Genomic DNA, 20667 nt, shown 5'->3' with positions numbered 1-20667 from the left:
GTCTCCTTCTAGCCTCCTCCCCCAGCAATATTATTCTTGCAAGTGAGTGATGACCAGGGACATGTAAGAGCAACTTGTTACCATCTAAAATTATCCACTAGGGTGCAAAATAGCCTCTATAAAAAGAGTAACTATTTCTGGAAAAATCTCTGCTTTTAAAAGCTATAATATATTGAATGGAATTTACCATCTGAGTCTTCACAAGTAACTGTTGGAAGCAGCTATTAAAGCAGGTATTAGCCTAGATTCAGATCTTGTACAAACAGTTGTAGTTCCTGTGAATATGATCACACTGACAGGCTGGTTTCAGTCCTCTAGGCAAAAGAGAGGCAAAAAGTGAGAGACGCTAGCAGAGCATCTGCTAGTTAGATCAAAAAAAGTCTGTCTCGTTGGCAGAGCTATTGTCCTTTGGTCACACCAATCCTAATTTGAGTCCTGCTTGCAGCAGCATATAAAACCTGTGACAAACATAGTCATGCTGACATTGAGGTGGCTGCCAAAAGAAGATAATCGCAAGTGCTCGAGACTGCAAAGGAAAAGAAAGAAATGCAGAGAAAAAAAAAAAAAAAAAGCTTCCAGGTCTGAAGTTTGCAAAATAAAATAAAATTATTGGACTTCTTTTTCTCCCCAATCCTGGTTCAATATAAAAAGCAATCTTCAAAAATTACAAACACACGCCTGGATCAGATCCTTGCCCAGAAATACAGATCTCTGTCTGTTCACTGTTTAGCCTAAGGCTAGGGCGTATGCAAAACAGAAAAGTACTTTATATTTCCAGACTTACAATATTTTGTACTTGTTATTCACTAATGTCTATGAACTGTCCTATTTGTTCTGCTTGCTCTTTGGGTCTTTTATTTTGTCTGATACAGCAATTGGCCTGTCCAGAAGTGATTCATCTAATTACTTTGAAGAGTGACAAAATCCCTGGCAGAGATTAACAAATACTTCTTGTAGTCCACATCTAAGAAAAAGATTGTGTAGGTCAAAATTGCTGGCCTCGCCTTGGTCATTAATGATACAGTATAAGGCTGAGTACCCAGCAGAATTAGAGGTGAACCGTCTGAAATCTGTACGCAAGCTGATTTCTCTTGATCAAAAGGGATGCTACAAAAGGCTTCTGAGACTTGAAGCACTAACATCCTGTGGGGATTATGGTTAATTTATTCATTAGATTCAAGCTGTACTGCAGACAGAGACAAGGCAGCAAAAATAACTATCATTTCTGTTGCCCTCCTCCCTCCTTCCTCATCTCTATTAGCAATCTGGATAGATACAGAAGAATTCATCTTTGATGACCACTGAAAGGTCTTCTTGAATGAACTTTGCAAAAACGAGCAGACTTTTCTGTATCAACCTAAATATTTAGCACACTTTTGTTTTTGATATAGAAGTTTCATTTAGCCCTCAAGATACCAATTTATTTTCAGAGCTTTATTTCATTCCTGAAAAAGGTGTTTGTCTCTTTTATGCTTTGTTATGAGTGAATATAATTTTAATTGTCTTGGCTCTTATGAAAATAAAACTATAATATAGGGATGCTGCCAAGAGTATATGCAAATAGACTGGCTTTGAGTTAATGGGGAACAAGGTTTCTAGGTCTTTTCTGAGTAGAAGCTTTGCAGTGTGCTTGACTTCTCCAAAATTCCTTTGCTGTTTTGTTCCTGTTGTATTCCTGTCACATCCATGCTACTTGTCGATTTTCCCTGACCCTGCCTGGAACACTTGTGTTTTTGGTGATGTTTGTTTTTGATTAGATTCCTGATTTATTTATTTATTTATTTATTTCCCCACTGGACAGTGACAAGCACTCTTATGCATTTCATTGCCCAAAATAAAATTAGGTTTTGTTTTATTTTATTTTGTTTTTCCCTCTCTGGTAGTAGGACACAATCCTACTGATGGCTTAATGATGAATAATAACACATTATTGGAAATGTGAGCACTTGCATTTTATCTTGCAAAGGTGAGAGGACACGGTGTTTTTAATAATATGTAACTATAAATGCACCCTAATTACAGCCTACAAATGGGAGTTCACCTTTTTGATTATTTCAGCTTATAACGAAGATGCCCTCTGGTGGCTGCGAGATAAGGTATTTAATCTCAGGTAGGAACAGCACTGGGATAGATGGGGGGGTCTCCCCAGTCTGTTCCCCAACTGCACCAGCAGTCAGAGGAGGAGGCTATGGCGGCGCTGAGATCAAGACCAGCACAGAGTGCTCCCCCCAAGCCCAGGGCTCTGCACCTCCCGTTCACTTGTGCAAGTCCCACTGAAAAAGGACGGCTCCCCAAGGTTGGGTTTGTTGATGAGCACAATGTTGCTGAGCAAATTAACTGCAGCCTTGAAGCGGGGCAGGACTGCGCATTGCAGGGCTGATCACATGTCCCCATCTGGAACAGATGAGCTGTGCATACGCTTACTGTAATACACGCAATGGTATGTTGTGTCCTGAATTGTTTTCCCAGAGATGACTGGCTAGTTTCATCTGCAAAATATTTTCAGGAGAGGAATTCCTGGAACTGCTTTTTTTTTTTTTTTTTTCTTTTCTTTCATATATATAAATACATATATATGTGAACTCTGGACATTCAACACTCCAGTACCAAAAATTTGCCCTCAAATGGAGGGTAAATCTTTGCAATTTTTAGAGACATCACAGTGCAGATGAAGCTAGACCACTCTCTTAAATACAATTTACTAAGAAACAACTATATTAAAAAAAAAAAGTTGAAACTTGGCCTTGGTTTTTAAGATTTATTTTCCCATTTTCGTATGAAAGCTTACTTCCCTACTACTCTTTTTGCTCAATAATTGCTGTGGTTCAGGAGCTCACCGAATAGCGACTGCATGAGCAGCAATGTACTTTTTCTGGTGTGAAGCCCGTAACTTGGTGTCGAGCTGCCTCCTTTCCACTCACATAGGCAGCATCCTACTGACAGCTGGAACTATGGAAAGTGAGCAGAGCACGGCTGAAGGAGGTCATGAACCTAAGATACACGCAGCTTGTAACTTCTGGAACATTTTTTACTTCTTGCAAGCTACACCAGCCCCTCTTAAAGCTGTTTAAAATCCACTTTTTGTTCTGTACTGGCAAAAAGCAGCGACACCTGGAGCTCTTTGAATACCCACTCCCCTGGTTGCACCCGAACAAGATTTTCTTGATACCAGAGAGGCCTGGAGCATGTCACCCTGCAGCCCCTGCCGCCAGCCCCCCTCTCCCCGGGGTTACCCTGCATCCCAGCCTGACACAGCCCAGCTGCCGGGCCTTGGCAGGCTGCTAGGGCAGAGCTGTGAGAAAGCCCGGGGAGAGTTAAGAAAGGTAAAACTGCAGACAGGGGTAGAATTGTTGAGACAGGTTGCCGGTAGCTCAGGGATTCAGGAGGGAAAGCAGCACCGTGGAAATGTGTAAATACCATCTCGAGAGAACTGAGGCAGCTCAGGCAGCGTCAGGGGTTGCGGGGGCAAATCACCAGTGCCAGCAGCACTGACACAGCTCGGCAGAAGGTGGAAATGTGGTGAAGGTCTGCTGCAGGACGACCCTTCCCCACCACGCCATGCCTGCCTGGCCCACAGAGCCATGCAGGGGCCTTGCTGGGTGAGCAGGGCTGGTGGCTTGGGAAGGCCTCCCTTTCCTTTCTGCGTGGTGTGCAGTAACCGCTTTATGCTCCTAGGTACCGCTGCGCTGCTTACAGGTACTCTGAGCCTGAACAGCCTGATACAAAGGAGAGGTTGTAACAAATAGCTGTAAATACATTTTCAGATTTTTCACATTCACTAGAAAGAAAGAAAAAAGAAAAGCAGAGTATTTTCTTGTCAGTATAAAAATATTTCCTACTGGGGAAGGACTGAAGTACACAAAGGAAAAGTTATTTACTGTTATTACTGTTGCTTATTTACCAAAACATCTTATTTAGTTGTAAATTTTCTTTTGGCTTTCTTTAAACCCTTGCTTTTACCCTTATGTGCTTTACAGATAGTGCCTGAAAGCATCAACCCTATGTATTTCAGGTGTTGAATTTCACTTTTGAATTTCAGGTGGTGAGAATACTGGGGAAAATTCCTACTGCGAATTACTTCTTTAGGGTCAGTAGAGTGTACACGCAGAAATCATTTTCCAATTTTTGTTTCCTCTTGGTTACATTAGCATGGTGGTCTCTACATCAATACTTATAAAGCTGCCTGAGCAAGCTGATCTGAACACCTATAGTGTGCATGCGGGAAGTCTTCAGGGTGCCACATGTCTTCATTCATGAAGTTGGCAAAATCTCTATCCCAGTGAAGCTGCTGAAAGAGAACATATTATTCAGCTGAAGGGAGACTGACGAAATACAGCAGAATTCAGAACAACACTGATGTAAGCATTGAGTGAAGGGATACTGTTGAAAAAGGCAAGATGGATAACTTAAGCAGTTAAAGCTTGCCTGTTGACAAGCTGTCCTTTCTTCTGTGGCAGGGGAAAAAATGCAGTAGTGTTTTCCTGTGATATGATTTCTCAGATGGTAAATGCAGTTAGAGCTGTCCTGAAAAGGAAAGACTTACTCACTCCACATGCAGGCTTTTACACACTCCCTCTGGTCACTGCATTGTAAATCTTCACTGTTCTGACATCAGTATGGCTTTTCTTACAAGCCGGAGAAGAAGTTGCCAAACAGAATAGGTTTTGTATATTCTAACCCCTATTCTGGAGAGAATTAATGGTCCAAGTGCGAAAGCCAAAAGCCTCAGATTTGTTTGGGTTAATCAATGCCAGAATTTGTTGGCTAGGAAATGATACAGATGATCTTTCACAGTTGAAAGAGTACGTCAGTGTTGCAAGTGTCTGGAAGGTAATAGCATATATGTCTTAAACGCCATCAAATAACACATTGGCTTTCAGAAAAAGACGTTGCTGGACAGGGTAGGATTGAGTATCTTATTCCAACGCATGTGCAAGTTTGCAAATAATTTTGGAATGGTTGATCAAAGCAAAAGGAGCAAGCGCAGTGCAGCGTGCATGGCAGGAGTAGGAGTACTGAACTCACATAAATATTCTGGCACTTAAATGGATTTCTCATATGGTGTTAGCTGTTGCTGAGGTAAGTGAGGTGGCACAGCTCTGGCCAATCATCCAGATTGTCTTGTGTGGTGGAGGTACCATAACATAAATTAAACCTAGAAGGGGGGAGTGGTAAAAACAAACAAACAACAAAAACTAATCAGCAACAACAAAACACTGACAGAGTACCAGGAAAGTGCTTTATCCTGACTTTCATCACAATTATTCTAGCCCAATACATGCAAACAGTCATTAGCAGAGCTGAGCTGATCAACAGCACTTTGTTAACTTGCAGTTAATGCATTGCTTGCAATAATCTTATACCTGCCCAGTTTGGTTAATTTAGAAAATAGAGAAAGATAAAATATTTTGTTCATCCCGTACAGAAAGACTAGTTTCTAATAACTAACCACCAACAAACAATAGGGCCCGTCCATACTCTTTCAGAAAACACTTGTATCAGGATAAGAATCATCCTCCATGAGTATGATACTTATCAGTATTTGCTAACAGCGAAAAGACTTTATTAGCAGCATGATTGCAAGGAGGGTTCAAAAACAAATTATATGCATCAGAGTGGAATCAATGTTTGAACAAGCCAGTTGATAATAATTTTATTATCTATAATAAAGTATATTACATATAAATATTGCATTATTGCAGATTGCCTGATAGAAATGATACACACTACCTTATAATACCAGGCAAAAGGCACTAATCTGAAAGCGCTCATTCTTATCAAATATAGTTGGAGTTACAGTAAGAGAACTAAGTTTATCACAGTGATAATTAGAAAAGCAAATAGAAAAAGCTCTTCCAACATGCATTATTCTAAGTTTGTTTCAAAGAGCTTTTGTGAGGTAGTATCCATACTTAATTCAGAAAGCCTACTTGTAATTTGAAATAAACTCAGTATGATGGTGAAAGGAATAACGTAACAAAACCCTCTGAAAGTTTGCTGTATTCATCTTCTCATCCACGGCATTTTACACAGAAAACACACTGGGCCAGTCAGTGTTATTACAAAACGGTAAACTGGCATTTTATTTTTTCAGTTACAGGAGTGTGTTTAGTAGCACACAGTGTGAGATTTTTTCTCCTCATTAATAAAAGGAGGACATCTTTATTGCCTTAAGCTAATGTAAATCATGAGTTTCCTAACCACTAGGTGAGTCTCTTTCACTCGTTCCACTGAAAACACATGTAGGCTCAGTATCTCACATCAGCATCATGTAACTGGGAGCCTGGGCTGCACATTGCCTGTAGGGTGGCCCCAGCCAACCCATCCAAAAGGCTGCCTACCCATCCAAAAGGCTGCCTACCCTATTGCAGGGCTGGCGGAACACTTGGAATATGTCCAAAATATGGCTATAATGTAAAATGTGTTCTCTGGAGCAGCACAGCCTGGCGTCAGCAAGCCTCCCTGCTGCCTGCTCAGTGCTGATGGCACTGGGCCTTCAAGCCCCTGTTCTCTGCCATCCAGAGCACGCATGGGTGCCCAAGAGAGAGTCAGACACAAAATGACGTGGACCATGTGAGCGGTAGATCATTTATTTAGCTGAAGAGACACGCTCGTTGATATTTTAGTCTATTTCATTTCCAAGCCTTACTTTGAGCAGGGCAATCCTCTGTCTGATATACAGCATCGGCAGTGGTGATCTTGCCAAAAGGATGATAAAATCAGAGATTACCTTTAGAGAAAAAAGGTGCTTAAAGATTGCAGCTGGAAGACAGACACTCGGGATGATTTTGAATTCCACTTCTGCTCTCCAGAACGGGGTATTCCAGCCAACTCCGCTACAGCTGGGACAACGGGAGCACTTGTAGGCTGCAATTCAATGCTAGGAGCTACCAGAGACCCCCACCTCCACCCATACTCCCACAACACCGGCTTGCATTCACAAGTGCAGTGTGCAGCCCTCCCAGTGCAGGCTGAGGAAGAGAACAACACCGTTCTTGCATTCAAATCAGATGTATTTGATCATTTATTTTTTGTCTTTCCTGTTTTGTCTGAAAGAGTGAGTGACTTGTAATGTGGTTTGAAAGAGTTAAAATCTGATTGTAAAGAATGATAAAGGAGGGAAAAACCCAGACCGTCAAGCACAAAGCAAGGCTGAACACTTCAAAGTGAAGGTGAAGTCTTTATGATAACCTGTTTGGGTTTTCCCCCAGTAAAGGAACAGCTGAAGGAAAGACAATGCATTTTCTTTTTTTTTGGATCTTTTTTATTCAAAAGTTTTCAAAGAAATAAAACAGAAAAAAGCTAACAATCTAATCAAATTTACAGTTCAAAAATGTCTTTTGGCGTTTAACAACAAGTCCTAGGAAACAAAACTACAGAGTTATCTTGAACCGGACAAATAAGTTACCACTGGCAAGTTTGTGGCACTAGTAAAACAAAAATAAAAAATTAACTCTCTTGATCATATAGATATCTCTATGAAAATCTTTTTTTTTCAATCTGTACAAAAGGTCTTTCTTCATAAATTAATTTTTTATAATTTAATGGCTGTCTACTATGTGATGTTTAAGTAACTGATTATTTCTTTATGTACAGAGGTTAAATTTCCCAAATCTTACCCAGACAATGAGTATGGCACTTAGTTCAGACATTTCTGGCAGCAGCTCTTCCCTCCCTCTAACACAGCTATCATACTGCAGTTTTAATTAACGCAAAAGTATCAAGTAGTGAGAGATCTAGGCTTGGAAATTCACCAGATACAGGAAAGGTGCTGCAGAAAGTCTGGACTTTGACAAAGCAGTAATATTCCAGGGAGCATAGAACCAATAATACCACAACTTTTTAAAAAAAGAAAAAACAAAAACACATCTCTTATGACTATGTATTTCACTAGAATCTACACTTCTCAGAGCAGCAATTTACTTTTGAAACTATGAAATGTCACCGACATCTATACTCCAATACTCACACAAAATTTAAAAACTAAAAAATACTTGAAAGAAACAACTGCTTAGCCCTAGCTCCCGAGCTAGGATGATTTGGTCTGTGGAAACAGGGAGGGCCAGCAACCTGTCCCAATACAAAAGGAAATAAACTTTGAGGTAGATAACTGATCATATACAGCTGACCAGAGAAGTACACAGTTTTGGAAGACAACTTAATTTATCATTTGATTTAAAACATATGCAATCGTAATAAAGAGCTTTAGTAGCAGTGAATTATCTAATATGTGAAGTACAAATAACTGTGTATTTATGAATCAGGAATTTCATAGTTTCAAAATTGGTTTTCTTTACACTTAACACTTGTAGTGATGATGTAAAGTGTGGCACTGCTTGGATCCAAGTCTTCCTTCATGCTTTTGTGTCCATACATCAATTAAAATTATAAAACCTAAATGCAAATGTACAAAAAAGGCACATTCTCCTAACCGCAAACTGGTCCGGCAAAAATAAAGAGTACAGAAGACGTAATGCTGAGACAAATCAGAATTATTGGTTACTGGCTCTTTGTTCTTTGGTAAAGTTACCTTTTAAAAGTGCCAAGTCTTTTTATTTTTATTTACCTACTATAGAGAGCTAGTACCCAATCAATTATCCTTTACTCACATCTCAGCTTATGTTTGAAAACGAGTCCTTTAGCTTTTGCCATTTTGCTTTAACAGCAACTTTTCTGTTTGCTAAGTCTCAGCATGATCCTCATCCTAAAGCACTATCATTAGTATAAAGGAAGGACAAAAACATTCGGTGAGATCCCCACCCCAAACTCCCTACTCTACCTACGCTAAAACTAGAACATCAAGTTAGTTTTTGAAAAAAGGCAAAAAAAGATTTTACATTGCATCATACAGCAGAGTTCCTAAGTCATTCAAACTACCAGAGGGAACTATTGGCATATGGCCTTACAAACAATTTATCCTATTAAAATTTCCCCAGTCAGAAAATGTGTTTCACACAAAACATTTTTCCCCCTCTTGCATTTCACTACCTTACATATTATGTGAAAAATCATTAAAAACACTTACTACACATTAAAAAAGCCAAATTTTCAGCAATTTTTATTGACTACCTTTAAAAGCCCTATGCTGCTGTTTTACAAGGCATAATAGACCAGCTCATTTGGTCAAAGCATTCTACACCATTAGTTTGGACTACTTACTGAAACAGCTACAGCATCGAAAGATTTAAGGCAAATTGGAATTTATAGAAAAGGATAAGACACTTCACACTACATTAAAAGAAAAACAGAAAGCTAAAAGACCAGACACTATAACTGCAACACAGCACTAAAGCAACACTCACACACTGCAAGCACAGAACATCATCTTAGATGTTTTACTATTTGAAACTTCAGAAAACCCATTTCATACAATTAAAAAAAAAGAAGAAAAAGAAAAAAAGAAAAAAAAAAGGAAACAAAATAAAAATAAACCAAAACACAAATTCTGTCATGCACGTGAATAAGTCTTTGTGGTCATCTGTGCATACCCAGAAATTTGATTTTTTTTTTCTTTTTTGCGTCATAACACTTGATAAAAATTTTTTTTTTTACTAAAATAAACCTGTTCATGGGAACAGCTACTAGATGAATTTAAGGTTTTTCTTATGCACCTTATAGAACTTATAGCAAAAATAGTTTTAGTTGATTTCATTATAAATAACATTTTCAAGAACCTGTGCAAAACTGTCAATAATTCCTAAAGCACAATTGATCAGTAAAATCCATGATTGTTTCAGCCTTTGCACCCTTCTCCAGGCCAGGTCAACACTGGACATCTGCAACACAGAAAGGTCAGAGCTAGAGCAGAGTTGCGAATTGCATTCATTTTTCTACTGTAGCTGTCTACAAGCTGAATTATTTCCTATTTCAGACAGCTGTGAGCAGACTACGTGAATCTGAGCACAGATCTGAGAAGCAAACACAGGCGGCTCTACAGGTGCTTGTCACTTGCCAGGATACAGTCTTCCAGCGTATTTTCCCCCTTTATCTCTAATAAAGATAAGCATGCAGAATGCCCACCGAGGAACTGGAAGGCTGCATTCAAAGCTATCTCCTTTCTTGCTTTGTTTCCTTTTAGCTGACCAAAAGTAGCTGAGTATGTGAGCATACTGCTGCTGCATCCCGAAGGCTTTTGATCTCTGGAAAAGGAACACAATTTCCTTCTGGTGCAGCCGTAGGGAGGCTAAGCACAAGGTACTGCAGCTAATGCAAAGACAGCTACTGTGCCTGGTAGATAGTTAATATTTAACAGTAATTCAGGGTTCATTAAACTTTAAGGGAGACTTCTCCATTTACTATATTGGCTTATATTGCCAGATGGGTTTTTAAAAATGCTCAGCTAATGAAAAGTTAAGACAACTTTTGAATTTTTCAAGGCAAGACAAAGTCTGTTAATTTAAGGTTTGTATATTTGTAGGTGCATATACAATTATAACACACTTTTTTCAAGTCCCTTTGACTATTTTGATATAGTAGCAGCTTTTTTGAAAAGAAGCTATACAGCTACTAAATGTATTTGGTAAGGGTATACTAAATGTATTTGGTAAGATGCTGGGTATTTCTGATAGACCGCATCAGCTTGTGTGAATGTTCTAGTTGTCATTTACCACTTATTTATGGCAATATGTATGCTGACTTTCAACAGGGCATTTCCAAAAGTGCTGTGCACGCATTTAGAACAAAGTTTCAATTTGTCAATAGTGACAAAACCACAACAATTAAGAGACCGCAGTGTTCACTGTATTTAGGGCAAGAAATAACCGTCAATTCCCTCCCCTTCACCTGTCTGAAAAGTGACAAGTACCGGCATGCTCCAGGGACAGAAATACCAAACGCCATACTCCGAGGCTGAAATCAGTTGAACCATATTAACCTTCCCCACGTGCCCGCTCCCACTGCCACAGTCACTGCACACACAGATTTCCCTGTGCAGATAAACGCGGGTAGCAGTACTTCTGAAGAATAAAAATACACGGAGGACTGGCTTACAGAAAAAGCCCAGAGCTGCTCACAGAGCTCAGTATGCTACAGAGTCGTCGTTACAGAACGCGTCTCAGATGGCAGCACATCTCATCCTTTCAGGAGACTACGTGCTGCTCCTCCTATGGACCCAGTCTATGGGAAAGAGACCGACACGCTGATGGAGAGGCAGGGTGCGGAGTTGCCGTGCAGGATTCTGCTTCCCCGTCTACCACAGATCTCTGTTTGTAAGAAGGTTTTACATGCCCACAGGGAAGACTTAAGGCAAAACAAATAATTCCTTGAAAAGTGGTTAACACCAGCCAATAACCTTGGCATGGGAAACATGCAGGAGCCATGGTTTTAACGCTAGGAGATGGAGAACGAGAAGAGTCTGTGGCTTTGCTTTCTCCCTGCCCTGGAAGAAAATCAAGGATGTGGGCTTTCTCTAGATGCAGGCATTTGGCCAGACTAAAATAATAAACACAGGTCATATGTTGTGCTATGCAGACTGTGCCATCTGTTGAATGTGCGAAGTTTCCCAATTGGTTCATTTCTATCTTTACATACTTGAACATATAAGAAGTTGTTATGCCAATAATGGGGATGAGAACAGTGTTGTCAAATAACACAGCTGACCTGCAAAATCAAAGGTGATGGCAAAATGTGTGTACTGTTAGATCAATACATTTTAAAGAGAGTATCACACAATTAGAAAACCCTCGCACATAACTGTTTATAGTTTTTAAGTACCTTAGAAATGCCATGAGGGCTTTAAACAAACACTTCTAAGACCACCTCTAGTACATTATTGTAGCTGAATGGAATTTTTCAGTATGAGGTCTAATAAGATTTGATAAAATATTACATAGTCCAGTTGCCTGATTTACAAAGCACCCAGAAAAAGATGAGTTAGGAAAGAACTAAATCTCAGCATTCTAAAACATGGAGGATGGAGATGGGATTGGTTACTGCAAACAGTGTTTTCAGAATGGCAATCTACAGAAAGCAAAATGCTATATGGAAGGAGTTAGGATAAAACTAGTGAATGGTTAGTAGGGAAAGGCCATGCAAGCAGAAACACAGGAAACCTGCAGCAGGAAGATAAATAAATAACTCTGGAATTAGAGCCAAACTAGGACATGGATTAAAAAGTAATTGACAAAATTCTGGACCAAACTACTGCTTCACAGAATAAAGGATGAACAGGGAAGTCTTTAAGAGAATAGGTGAAAGCAAGGATTTCTACCAGACCACCCCCCTGCTTACTCAGTAAGTCAGTTGCAAAGCTGCTTGCAAACCTGGTATGTTCTGCTTAGTTGTTTTTTCACTAATTCATTGTTATTCTTGTACACAGCATGCTGTATACAAGATGAACAAATTAAAATAGAACATAATCCAGATATGCTATAGAGAAAGTATTAAAGTGCTATAACTCATAATTCATTAAGTCACTTCTGGAACTCCTCTTCCTTGCTTCTAATCTGGCCAAATTTGAATTAAGTGTCCGGCCCCAAATATTATCAATGTTATTTATATGACATAAAAAAGAATTTTCATACAGAGTACTGTATGTTATGGAAAAAACATCCTTGAATTCACATCTTTCATGCGACAGGATGAGCCCCTACCTCACAGTTACTTATTTTGTTGATATGTATATGGAGAATGGTCACTGGACGTCTCTACTGTAACCTGCTGTTGACCACTGGCTTCCTGCAAAGGAAGAGGGAGAAAAGACATGGGAAACAAAATCAGGTAGCATTACCTGCAATCTGTATCTCCATGCAATTTGTGTAATTAACAGTCTTAAAGTCTAAAACCCCACATTTCCCAAGTGGGTTATTCCAATTCCAGATTTAAATTGTTAACTTCACATTGATTTACATTTAAGTAAATAAGAAAAGCAAAATGATCATGCAAACCTTCTATTTCTTCAGCTGTTTTGACATTAATTTAAAAACCTTCACCTTATAGAAATAAATACATAAGGGGAGCAAATAACTGCCGGTATATTTTCTACCTGCAAATGTTAAAGAGCATTCTGCCCTCTGTTTTGAGGGGCAGCAAGAAGAATGAGATCTACTTACTACATGTATAAACACTATCTCTTTGAGTATCATGGTGTCATTGGCACTAGATAAGACAAAGAATTCTAGTTGGAACTTTGCACATGAACCCCCAGAGACCAGGGAATTAATTCAGCTGAGGTGCTCTGATAGTGTGCAAGCAGCTAATTACTGAGTGTCTTTCTCTGACCCACTCTAGCAGATGAGTAAACCGAACCAAACAAGTTTTAGTGTTTCTCGAAAATACACTGTGAAATTAAACATTTTTCTTATAAACTCTGGAAGAGACTGTCTAGCACTCACTCTGTATAAAAGAGCTGCAGTATGCCTTCTCTAGCTCCTCTGTTAAGAAAATACTGATCCATAAAAAAGTGGAAGGTAAGTCAAAACAGCAGGCAGACTACTGTCTAGCATTTAGTTGTGCTTTTTAGCCGGAGTTGCAGAGGGTTTTCTTTGGTGAATATGAACAGTACCCTGAAATCCTAGGGCAAAATTAGGATTCTTTCCAAAAAATCACAATCAGGGTTTGTTGTTCACTGGAAAACTAAATGGAGATCAAAACTACAGTATCCCCCCCGGCCTTGTTCCTATTGGCAGTTACATTTCACAGAACGCAAAGCTTGGCTGAGCCACAGTCATACAGGAGACCTATCTGCTAAAAGTACAAACCATTCTTTGTTATAATACTAATCATTTGAGTTGAGAATAATGACACTTCATAGTTTTAATATACATTGTAATCATAGTATGTTCACAGTTAAAATGCTTTGATTGGTAATTCTCATTGGGAAAAATAATAATAACAAAAAAGAGTATATTCATGTCTCTTATTTATGGTCTTTTATAACATATACTGACCTCAACAGGAACCGCTGCTGTCTGGACATGTGTATATTGGGGTATGTAGGCTCCTTGCATAGCTGTTGTGGCTGGCATGTACTAAAAAGAGACAGTCCATTAAGTTGAGTTGAAATCCAATGTCAATTTAAGAGTATTCAAAATACCTGCCATGACATTATTTAATAGATATTGAATGTTTCCCTCAAAATAATGCATGAGAAAAACTTTTCTGTTTGAAATCAACTGCTTTTTCAGAAAAGTGAGATATGTTCTTAAAAAAAAAAAATCAAATTTAGCCTTCAAAGACTAAGCAAAGTATTTTTCTCTCAGTTAATCCCTATCATCATCTTTTTTTTTCTTTTTCTAAATACTCTCTACTCAGAAAAGATGGGTCCTTCAGTTTAGAGGCTAGCCTGCATCTCTTCTTTTGGTCTAGTTTCTGTTGCACCCTATGTATAACTTTCACCAACTCTGATCTTCTGAAGAGTAAAATTAACTGTTGGTTCTTTTACATTCCGGCTCTGGAGTCACCTCCTGGGTTCTTTTCATTTGCTTTATCTAGTTTGTTTACATTATTTCTGACCAGTTAATAGACTGAATAAAAAATGCTGAATCTGATTTATATATGGAGACTGTTCTTAATGTTTTATTGAACGACAGAGGATTTTTTTAACATGTAAAATGCACATGCATATTTTGATCTACACGCAATATTTTCCACTTGCAAAAGTTCTATTTTGTATTAAATTGCTACATACTGTTCCAGTACTGCCTAATGAAAGATGACTCATCTGCTGTGTCAGAGGGCTTATCATTGATGCAGGCTGTAGTGACATGGTATGGTCCATGGAGGGAGTCAGTACAGCACCCTATTAAAACAGAGAAAGAAATGATTAAGGCAACACTCAGATTTTAATTACATTTTTGATTTGAGTCTAAGTATAAGCTATCCTTCCAAGGGGATATACCACAAAATCTCCTTAGTCCAAGGCACTGACTGACTCAGGACACAGGTCTTGGGCATTTTGTTGCACATACGTTTTGCACAGTTTGATAATTGTACTGCATTGACTTCCTATTGAATGTGCAACTTACACACAGTGCACTTGAGACACCTGCTGAAAACACTGTAAAATTAGTTTAACATCTGAGTTTAACCACATGTTGACCTTACACTAAAAACTGGCACCGTTACCAGGTACAGATTTGTTTAGCTTAAGCTTTGGAATTTCAGGTTTTAAGGAGAAACTTTTGTCTCATCTTTAGAAATGGGGGCTTTGGAGGAACATCTCTGTTAGGGGAATTCTACCTGCACACATAGGATGTTCACACACAAGACAGAGCTGCCCTACTGAAAGGCAGGTTTCACTAGCACACAAATTTTTAAAGAGTGGGTTAGCAAAGCTGATTGGTTCTTTTGTGAAAATACCAACTACCAGAACGGCTCTATCACTCTTGTACTATTTTGTTAACTCTATAAAGAGTGAATTATAATTTTTAAACACTCAAGATTGCTTAATATGCAGGGCACACTTGTAGGGTTTTCAGAGTTATCTGAAATGGAAGATTATCAACAGATCTCATTTTACCAGTCATGTTCTGCAAAAACACATTTCCAAACACTTTGTATGAGTTGTGCTTGCAGAAGTGTTGATTAAAACTGATGGAAGTTCAAAACTAACAGAAATAATTGTGGTGTACTGAAAGCCAGTATTTAGAATCTGTAACTATTCCTTAAAAAGAAAAAAAAAAACCTACAGAGTATAGCTGGAAAAACAACCATGTGACCAGTGTAGCTGAAATGAGTCACAGGCACATCAAACACTGAAAGAATTTCCTGTCTGTAGACTGCAGGCTTCTCTGCAAAGCAAATGAGTAAGACAGCACTAGTCTTTGCACAGGCCAAAACTAAAACTTAAGGCAGGAATCTAGATCTTTATTTTCAGCTACAAAATCTCATATTGTGTACCTCTAAAACCGATATAGTGTTAAAACATATTAACTTGTGTCTTTTACAGCATAATTTGTAAGATTATTTTTTATGAAAATCTGTGTTGACAGAGAAAAGTTGAAACCAGTTGTGCATGTGTTTAACATTCAAAAAACACAAATGCAACAACAATGAAGTGCGTGAGAAGGTGCTCTGGTTCAGTACCACCTTCTCTGCACGCACAAGAAGAAAATGTTCTGCCACAAAGACTTACGTTCCATAATCTGCATGGAGAGGTTAACTAAAGTCAGGACAATAGCCTTTCTATACCTGGAAACAGACTTGTTTGTTAACCGCAGGAGATATATGAAAAGTGCCTGTTCTTATTTGTAATGCTCATATCAACAAGTCTTATAGTTCGCAGACAGAATAGTACTCAATTGGCAAATGACATAGATAAGAAGCAAAACATCACGTGAGAGTATAGATTAGAATACCTGACAGTCTGGTATAGATGCCACAACCAAAAGTATAAGGGGAATAGCATTACTCATGAGTGGTGTAGCCAGAACAGGCTATGCAGGTTTTTTCAACTGAGTGCCTGTGGTGCCATTTATATCGCCACATCCATCTATCTGTCACAAATTATCCAGTCTGAACTACTCTAGAGCTATTCTAAAACCTTGAGTCTTCAACTGCAGCTTTTGATAGGTACACAGTATGTAAAGCATTGGTATCTGCAAAATGTTCTTCATTTAAAAAAACAAATTTAAAAAGTTTCCTCAGGATGTTAACTTGGTAAATCTAATTGTCCTCATCATCTTGATACCCTGAAGGCAGTTATCTTTTTTTTTCCTAATAAGATGAGGCCCCAGTTCAGGTCAGGATCATCCCTTCTCTCTTCTGTTTTCATCCATGATTTAATCATCATGATGCAATTGTCAAGACTCTGGAAGATACTGGGTGGGAAGTAGCCTATTTCTTGTTGTTTAAACTACATAAAGTATTTACACAATCAGTAACACAACAATGGAGAAGCATAAAAACTTACTGGGTGCTGCATTATATACGGTTGAGGCTGCATCCAAGAAGGACTCTGAACCTAGAACAAAATTGGCATTTTAATATTCTTTTTAATGAAGACATTGCAGTATGTTATTCCCCTCCTCTTGCAGCTGGCACGTTTTGTCTCAAAAAAAAATGATTACCCAAATGCTTAAATCAAGGCAAGATGCCTAACTTTGCATAACAAGGTAAATTAAAAGGAGTAAAAGGTACTCTAATAGGTTATATGATTGTCTTAGTTAAAAAGAGCTGGTTGCAACAGCTCTTTGAAAAAATGCGCTGCAAGAAATATTGAAGGCTAGATGAAAATGCTTCCTCTTCTTGTCCTGTAGGTACCATTTGTGTAGGATAAAGCAGGATTCTGACCTGCACCATGCAGAAGTGACTCACCACTGCTGCTAGACATTTAAAACCCCTTAAGCTCCTCCGTCATCTTCCCCAGTGTCCTGTGAACAGGACAGATACACAGACCACTTGAAAAAATCAAGGTGAGGTGAGGTGCTTTCTGCAAGACTGAAACATTTCTTCCCTGCTTTTGGCATTGACTTTCAAATCAAAGTAATTTTTTATTATTATTATTATTTTTCAAGAAGAAAAAGTGCAACCAGGAGTTCAAAAACGGAATGGTAAAAAAGAGAAAACACTTGAACCCTCCCTTTCCCCAGGCAAAAGCTTAATGGCAAAAAATACTGGTACAGCCTGACTAAAGCTTTGGCTAATCTACTCCCTCTATGATAGTAACTGGCTTAGTACTGTCATTTGGGTATACAGGAGTTGTAGAAACAAACACTAGCCGAAGTTTTATTAAATTTGTTTACCTTTAATAAGAATATGTCTAGGAACAGGTTATACCATGCCTCAAAGAAAAAATAAATAAATCATGCTTTCATGATATGTTCTGTTGGGTAGATGACAGAACGCTGCCAGTTTCAGTGGAACAGATCAGTAATGGCGATGTGACTAACGCTTACATTGTGAAATTCTCCTGGCCAGGAACCTCCTTCCTCCCCACTACAGAATGCCTCAATTTAATTTTCAATTCCTATTACTGTGGCACTTTAGATATCATGACGTTAGTAACTCCATCCACAACAATTTAAGCTCTATGTCATGTATACCGAAACACTGGTAACAACATTTTGGGAAACATACAGTATTGTGGCCTGCCTGTCTCAATAAGCCCAGAAAAGCGACACTGTACTCCCCAAGAAGCATGTTTCCATGCCAACTTTCAACTTTCACTTAGATTCTGAATATCTGAGAGTCTTATATTGATTCATAATTTATGTTTTAATAAAGAACAGCTGCTAATTCCACTGGAATACTTTTCTGGGGAAGAGATTGCTGTAATTTTTAAGATACTGCTGTACAAAGCAGAATGATCCCATATACTGAAAAATACAGTACTGAGAGCAAACATTTTGTTGCTTAAGTCACCTCGGAAATTCATACAAAATGAATCCAGCTGCCCTTTATCCCAGAGCACACACCTCCTACATAACTCTGCTCATGCAAGAAGGCAATAGACCTCCAGACTAATATTAGACAATATTCCTCATTGCTCTCACCTAGAATGGGAGAGTACATGGGTATATCTGCCCAAAAATACTGACAAGATGGCCCACAGGTAGAAAACTTAGGTGTTAAACAGTGAAATGCCAAAATAGGTAATCATTTAGCTAGTGTTGTGGTAATTGGCATGTCTCAAGTAGTAATTACCAATCAGACAGCCGAGACTGCCATGCTAGTTGATTAAATGCAAGTTGTTTGCAAACTGAAGTGTTCGATGGCATAAAATTGAGCATTCCTAACTGATTTACATCAAAGTACAAAAACTGCTTCATGCCATTTCTCAGCGTGTTGCATTGTCAATACCCCATAGTGGGGACCTGAGACAAGACCTATAAAAATGAGAAAAGAGACCCCTTTTCAGGAAAACTTTGGATTGGGCCCTAAGAACAGAATATGTACATGATTAATATCTATTGTCCAAAATAAAGTAACTTTTGGTTTTAAAAAAAACAACAACTATTAAACGCTTTACTCCTAATGTGAAAGCACTGAATTTGAACGCTCATACAATCAATTCAGAACTCTTTTTCAAGTTTCCTTCTCTAATGTTAAGCCTGTTTCTGTAGCTTTCTTAGACCACCTATGAAACACGATTGCTGGACTTCTTTTTGTGTGGGCTGAAACAACTTGAAGAAAAGTTCAAAATCATGGAGAAATATCTTTGACGTAATATTTACCTAAACCAAGAAAGGTTTAAATAAAAAATGATTATACATTGTTGACATTAAAAGAATGTGACCATGATATGCAGAAGTGGCTGCAAACACCGTAGCCATCACCACACAATTTAGAGCCTTTGTTTGGCAGGACAACACATGTCATTAAATTGCTGTGCTTCCTGAAACAAACACACCTTTAGTTTTTAAGGCCTTCAGTCTCATGCTGTACAGCATGGAGACCATTAAAATGCAGCATTATTAGAGAATGCAGAAAACCAGATGTATGTAGCAACTGATAAATAAACTCCAGTGAATCATTTCAGCTACTAAGTTCTAAATACAAACCTGGTATGTGGAAACCGGCGAAGCAATATATGGCGTAATAGATGTTTGAGTGATCATTCTGTTTGCTGTAATACTGTAGGGTGATGGATAAAATCTAGAAAAATACAGAAATATTTATTAAATGCCAGTTTTATGCATTTTTCATAATGCAAACATTTTTTCTTAGTGTGCCAGTATTTAACATACCCATTTTGTAAAGCAGCTGTGGTTGGATCATAAGTGAGTGTCATTCCAGCCTTTAAAAAAAAAGTGGAAAGAAAGAGTTGACATGATCTATTTTGATTGTAAATTATTTCTCTTAGTCTTTCATTAGCTGTATTGTTTTTAAGTGAAAATTTGTACTGAGATAGTTTATTATTGTACAGTTAGGGAAAGGTTAATTGACAGAACTAATTATAAAGACAGTCAGTGATATTGGCTAAAAGTACAAGTTTCCAAGGTCCCAGCAAGAACAAAATGCAATCTATGAAATACCTGGCTTACAGAACATGCATGTGTTTGAGAGGTGGGGCATGAAGATGATTATGTTAGGGTGTTGCCTACAACATATTAACTATAAAAATGAATGGAGAGTGCTGTTTTTCAGAAGACACATTTGAATTTTGTTGTCTCATACATAAGAGTTGTCTAGGTTTGATAACCACAGAAAGTCTATGAAAGTATTATCTTGAACATTAAAGATTTTAAAAAGTTTTGACAAAACCAAAAATTTAATGCTGCACTGCACTAGTACACTATTTTAATTTTAGAAAATGGACATGCATTTCAGTTCTTCATTAAAATAAGGGATTATTTACTATACGTAAATGAAGTTGTGTTCCAGATTGCTTTACAGTATCCGAAAGATAGTTCAGGTATGTTCCTGACCAAGGTGAAGGAAATGTTATTGTTCACTTTAATGAGGTAGGATTTAGTGTTTCACAATTTGTTCCCCCCCCCCCCCCTTAAGGAAGGTACATTTAAGTATTTTATAGAGTTGCAAACTGTCAGGCAAGAGTTGCTTGCACATTTTAATATGCCAAAGTGCCGAGCCAAGAAGTCTCAATGCCTATCATTTCCATAAGTATTCATTATTGTACACCCACACTAGAGCTTGAAGGGAGGACTTACAAGTCTCACCTCGCCTTCTCTGTGCCATGCTCTTCCATTCTGTATATATTTATTCTGATTCTGTCTCTTTTTCTGTCCTCCATCAGCAAACTTGCACAATAAGGGTTCTGCAGGAACT

The 20667-nt window shown here is 38.3% G+C and overlaps 1 protein-coding gene across 13 annotated transcripts in view; it reads right to left on the bottom strand.

The window, feature by feature from the left end:
- Positions 1-7241: 7241 nt before the first annotated feature.
- Positions 7242-20667, bottom strand: part of RBMS1 (RNA binding motif single stranded interacting protein 1) — a 150150-nt gene continuing 136724 nt past the window's right edge. For 5 of the 13 annotated variants that reach the window (XM_080601299.1, XM_080601304.1, XM_080601308.1 and 2 more), the window contains 8 exons: positions 20559-20665; positions 19626-19675; positions 19440-19533; positions 16850-16900; positions 14627-14737; positions 13887-13967; positions 12591-12675; positions 7242-9776 (listed from right to left, as the gene is read on the bottom strand). In XM_080601299.1, coding sequence (XP_080457425.1) covers positions 12598-12675; positions 13887-13967; positions 14627-14737; positions 16850-16900; positions 19440-19533; positions 19626-19675; positions 20559-20665 — 572 coding nt within the window. In that variant the 3' untranslated portion in view covers positions 7242-9776; positions 12591-12597. Of the gene's footprint in view, positions 11599-12590; positions 12676-13886; positions 13968-14626; positions 14738-16849; positions 16901-19439; positions 19534-19625; positions 19676-20549; positions 20666-20667 lie in introns of all 13 variants that reach the window. The other 8 variants (XM_080601298.1, XM_080601297.1, XM_080601301.1 and 5 more) reach the window with 4 other exon arrangements.

This window comes from Anser brachyrhynchus (assembly GCF_964034855.1).
Source record: "Anser brachyrhynchus genome assembly, chromosome: 7".
Taxonomy (NCBI): Eukaryota; Metazoa; Chordata; class Aves; order Anseriformes; family Anatidae; genus Anser; species Anser brachyrhynchus.
The sequence above is the reverse complement of the archived record's forward strand: the minus strand, read 5'-3'. Positions and strand labels throughout refer to the sequence as shown.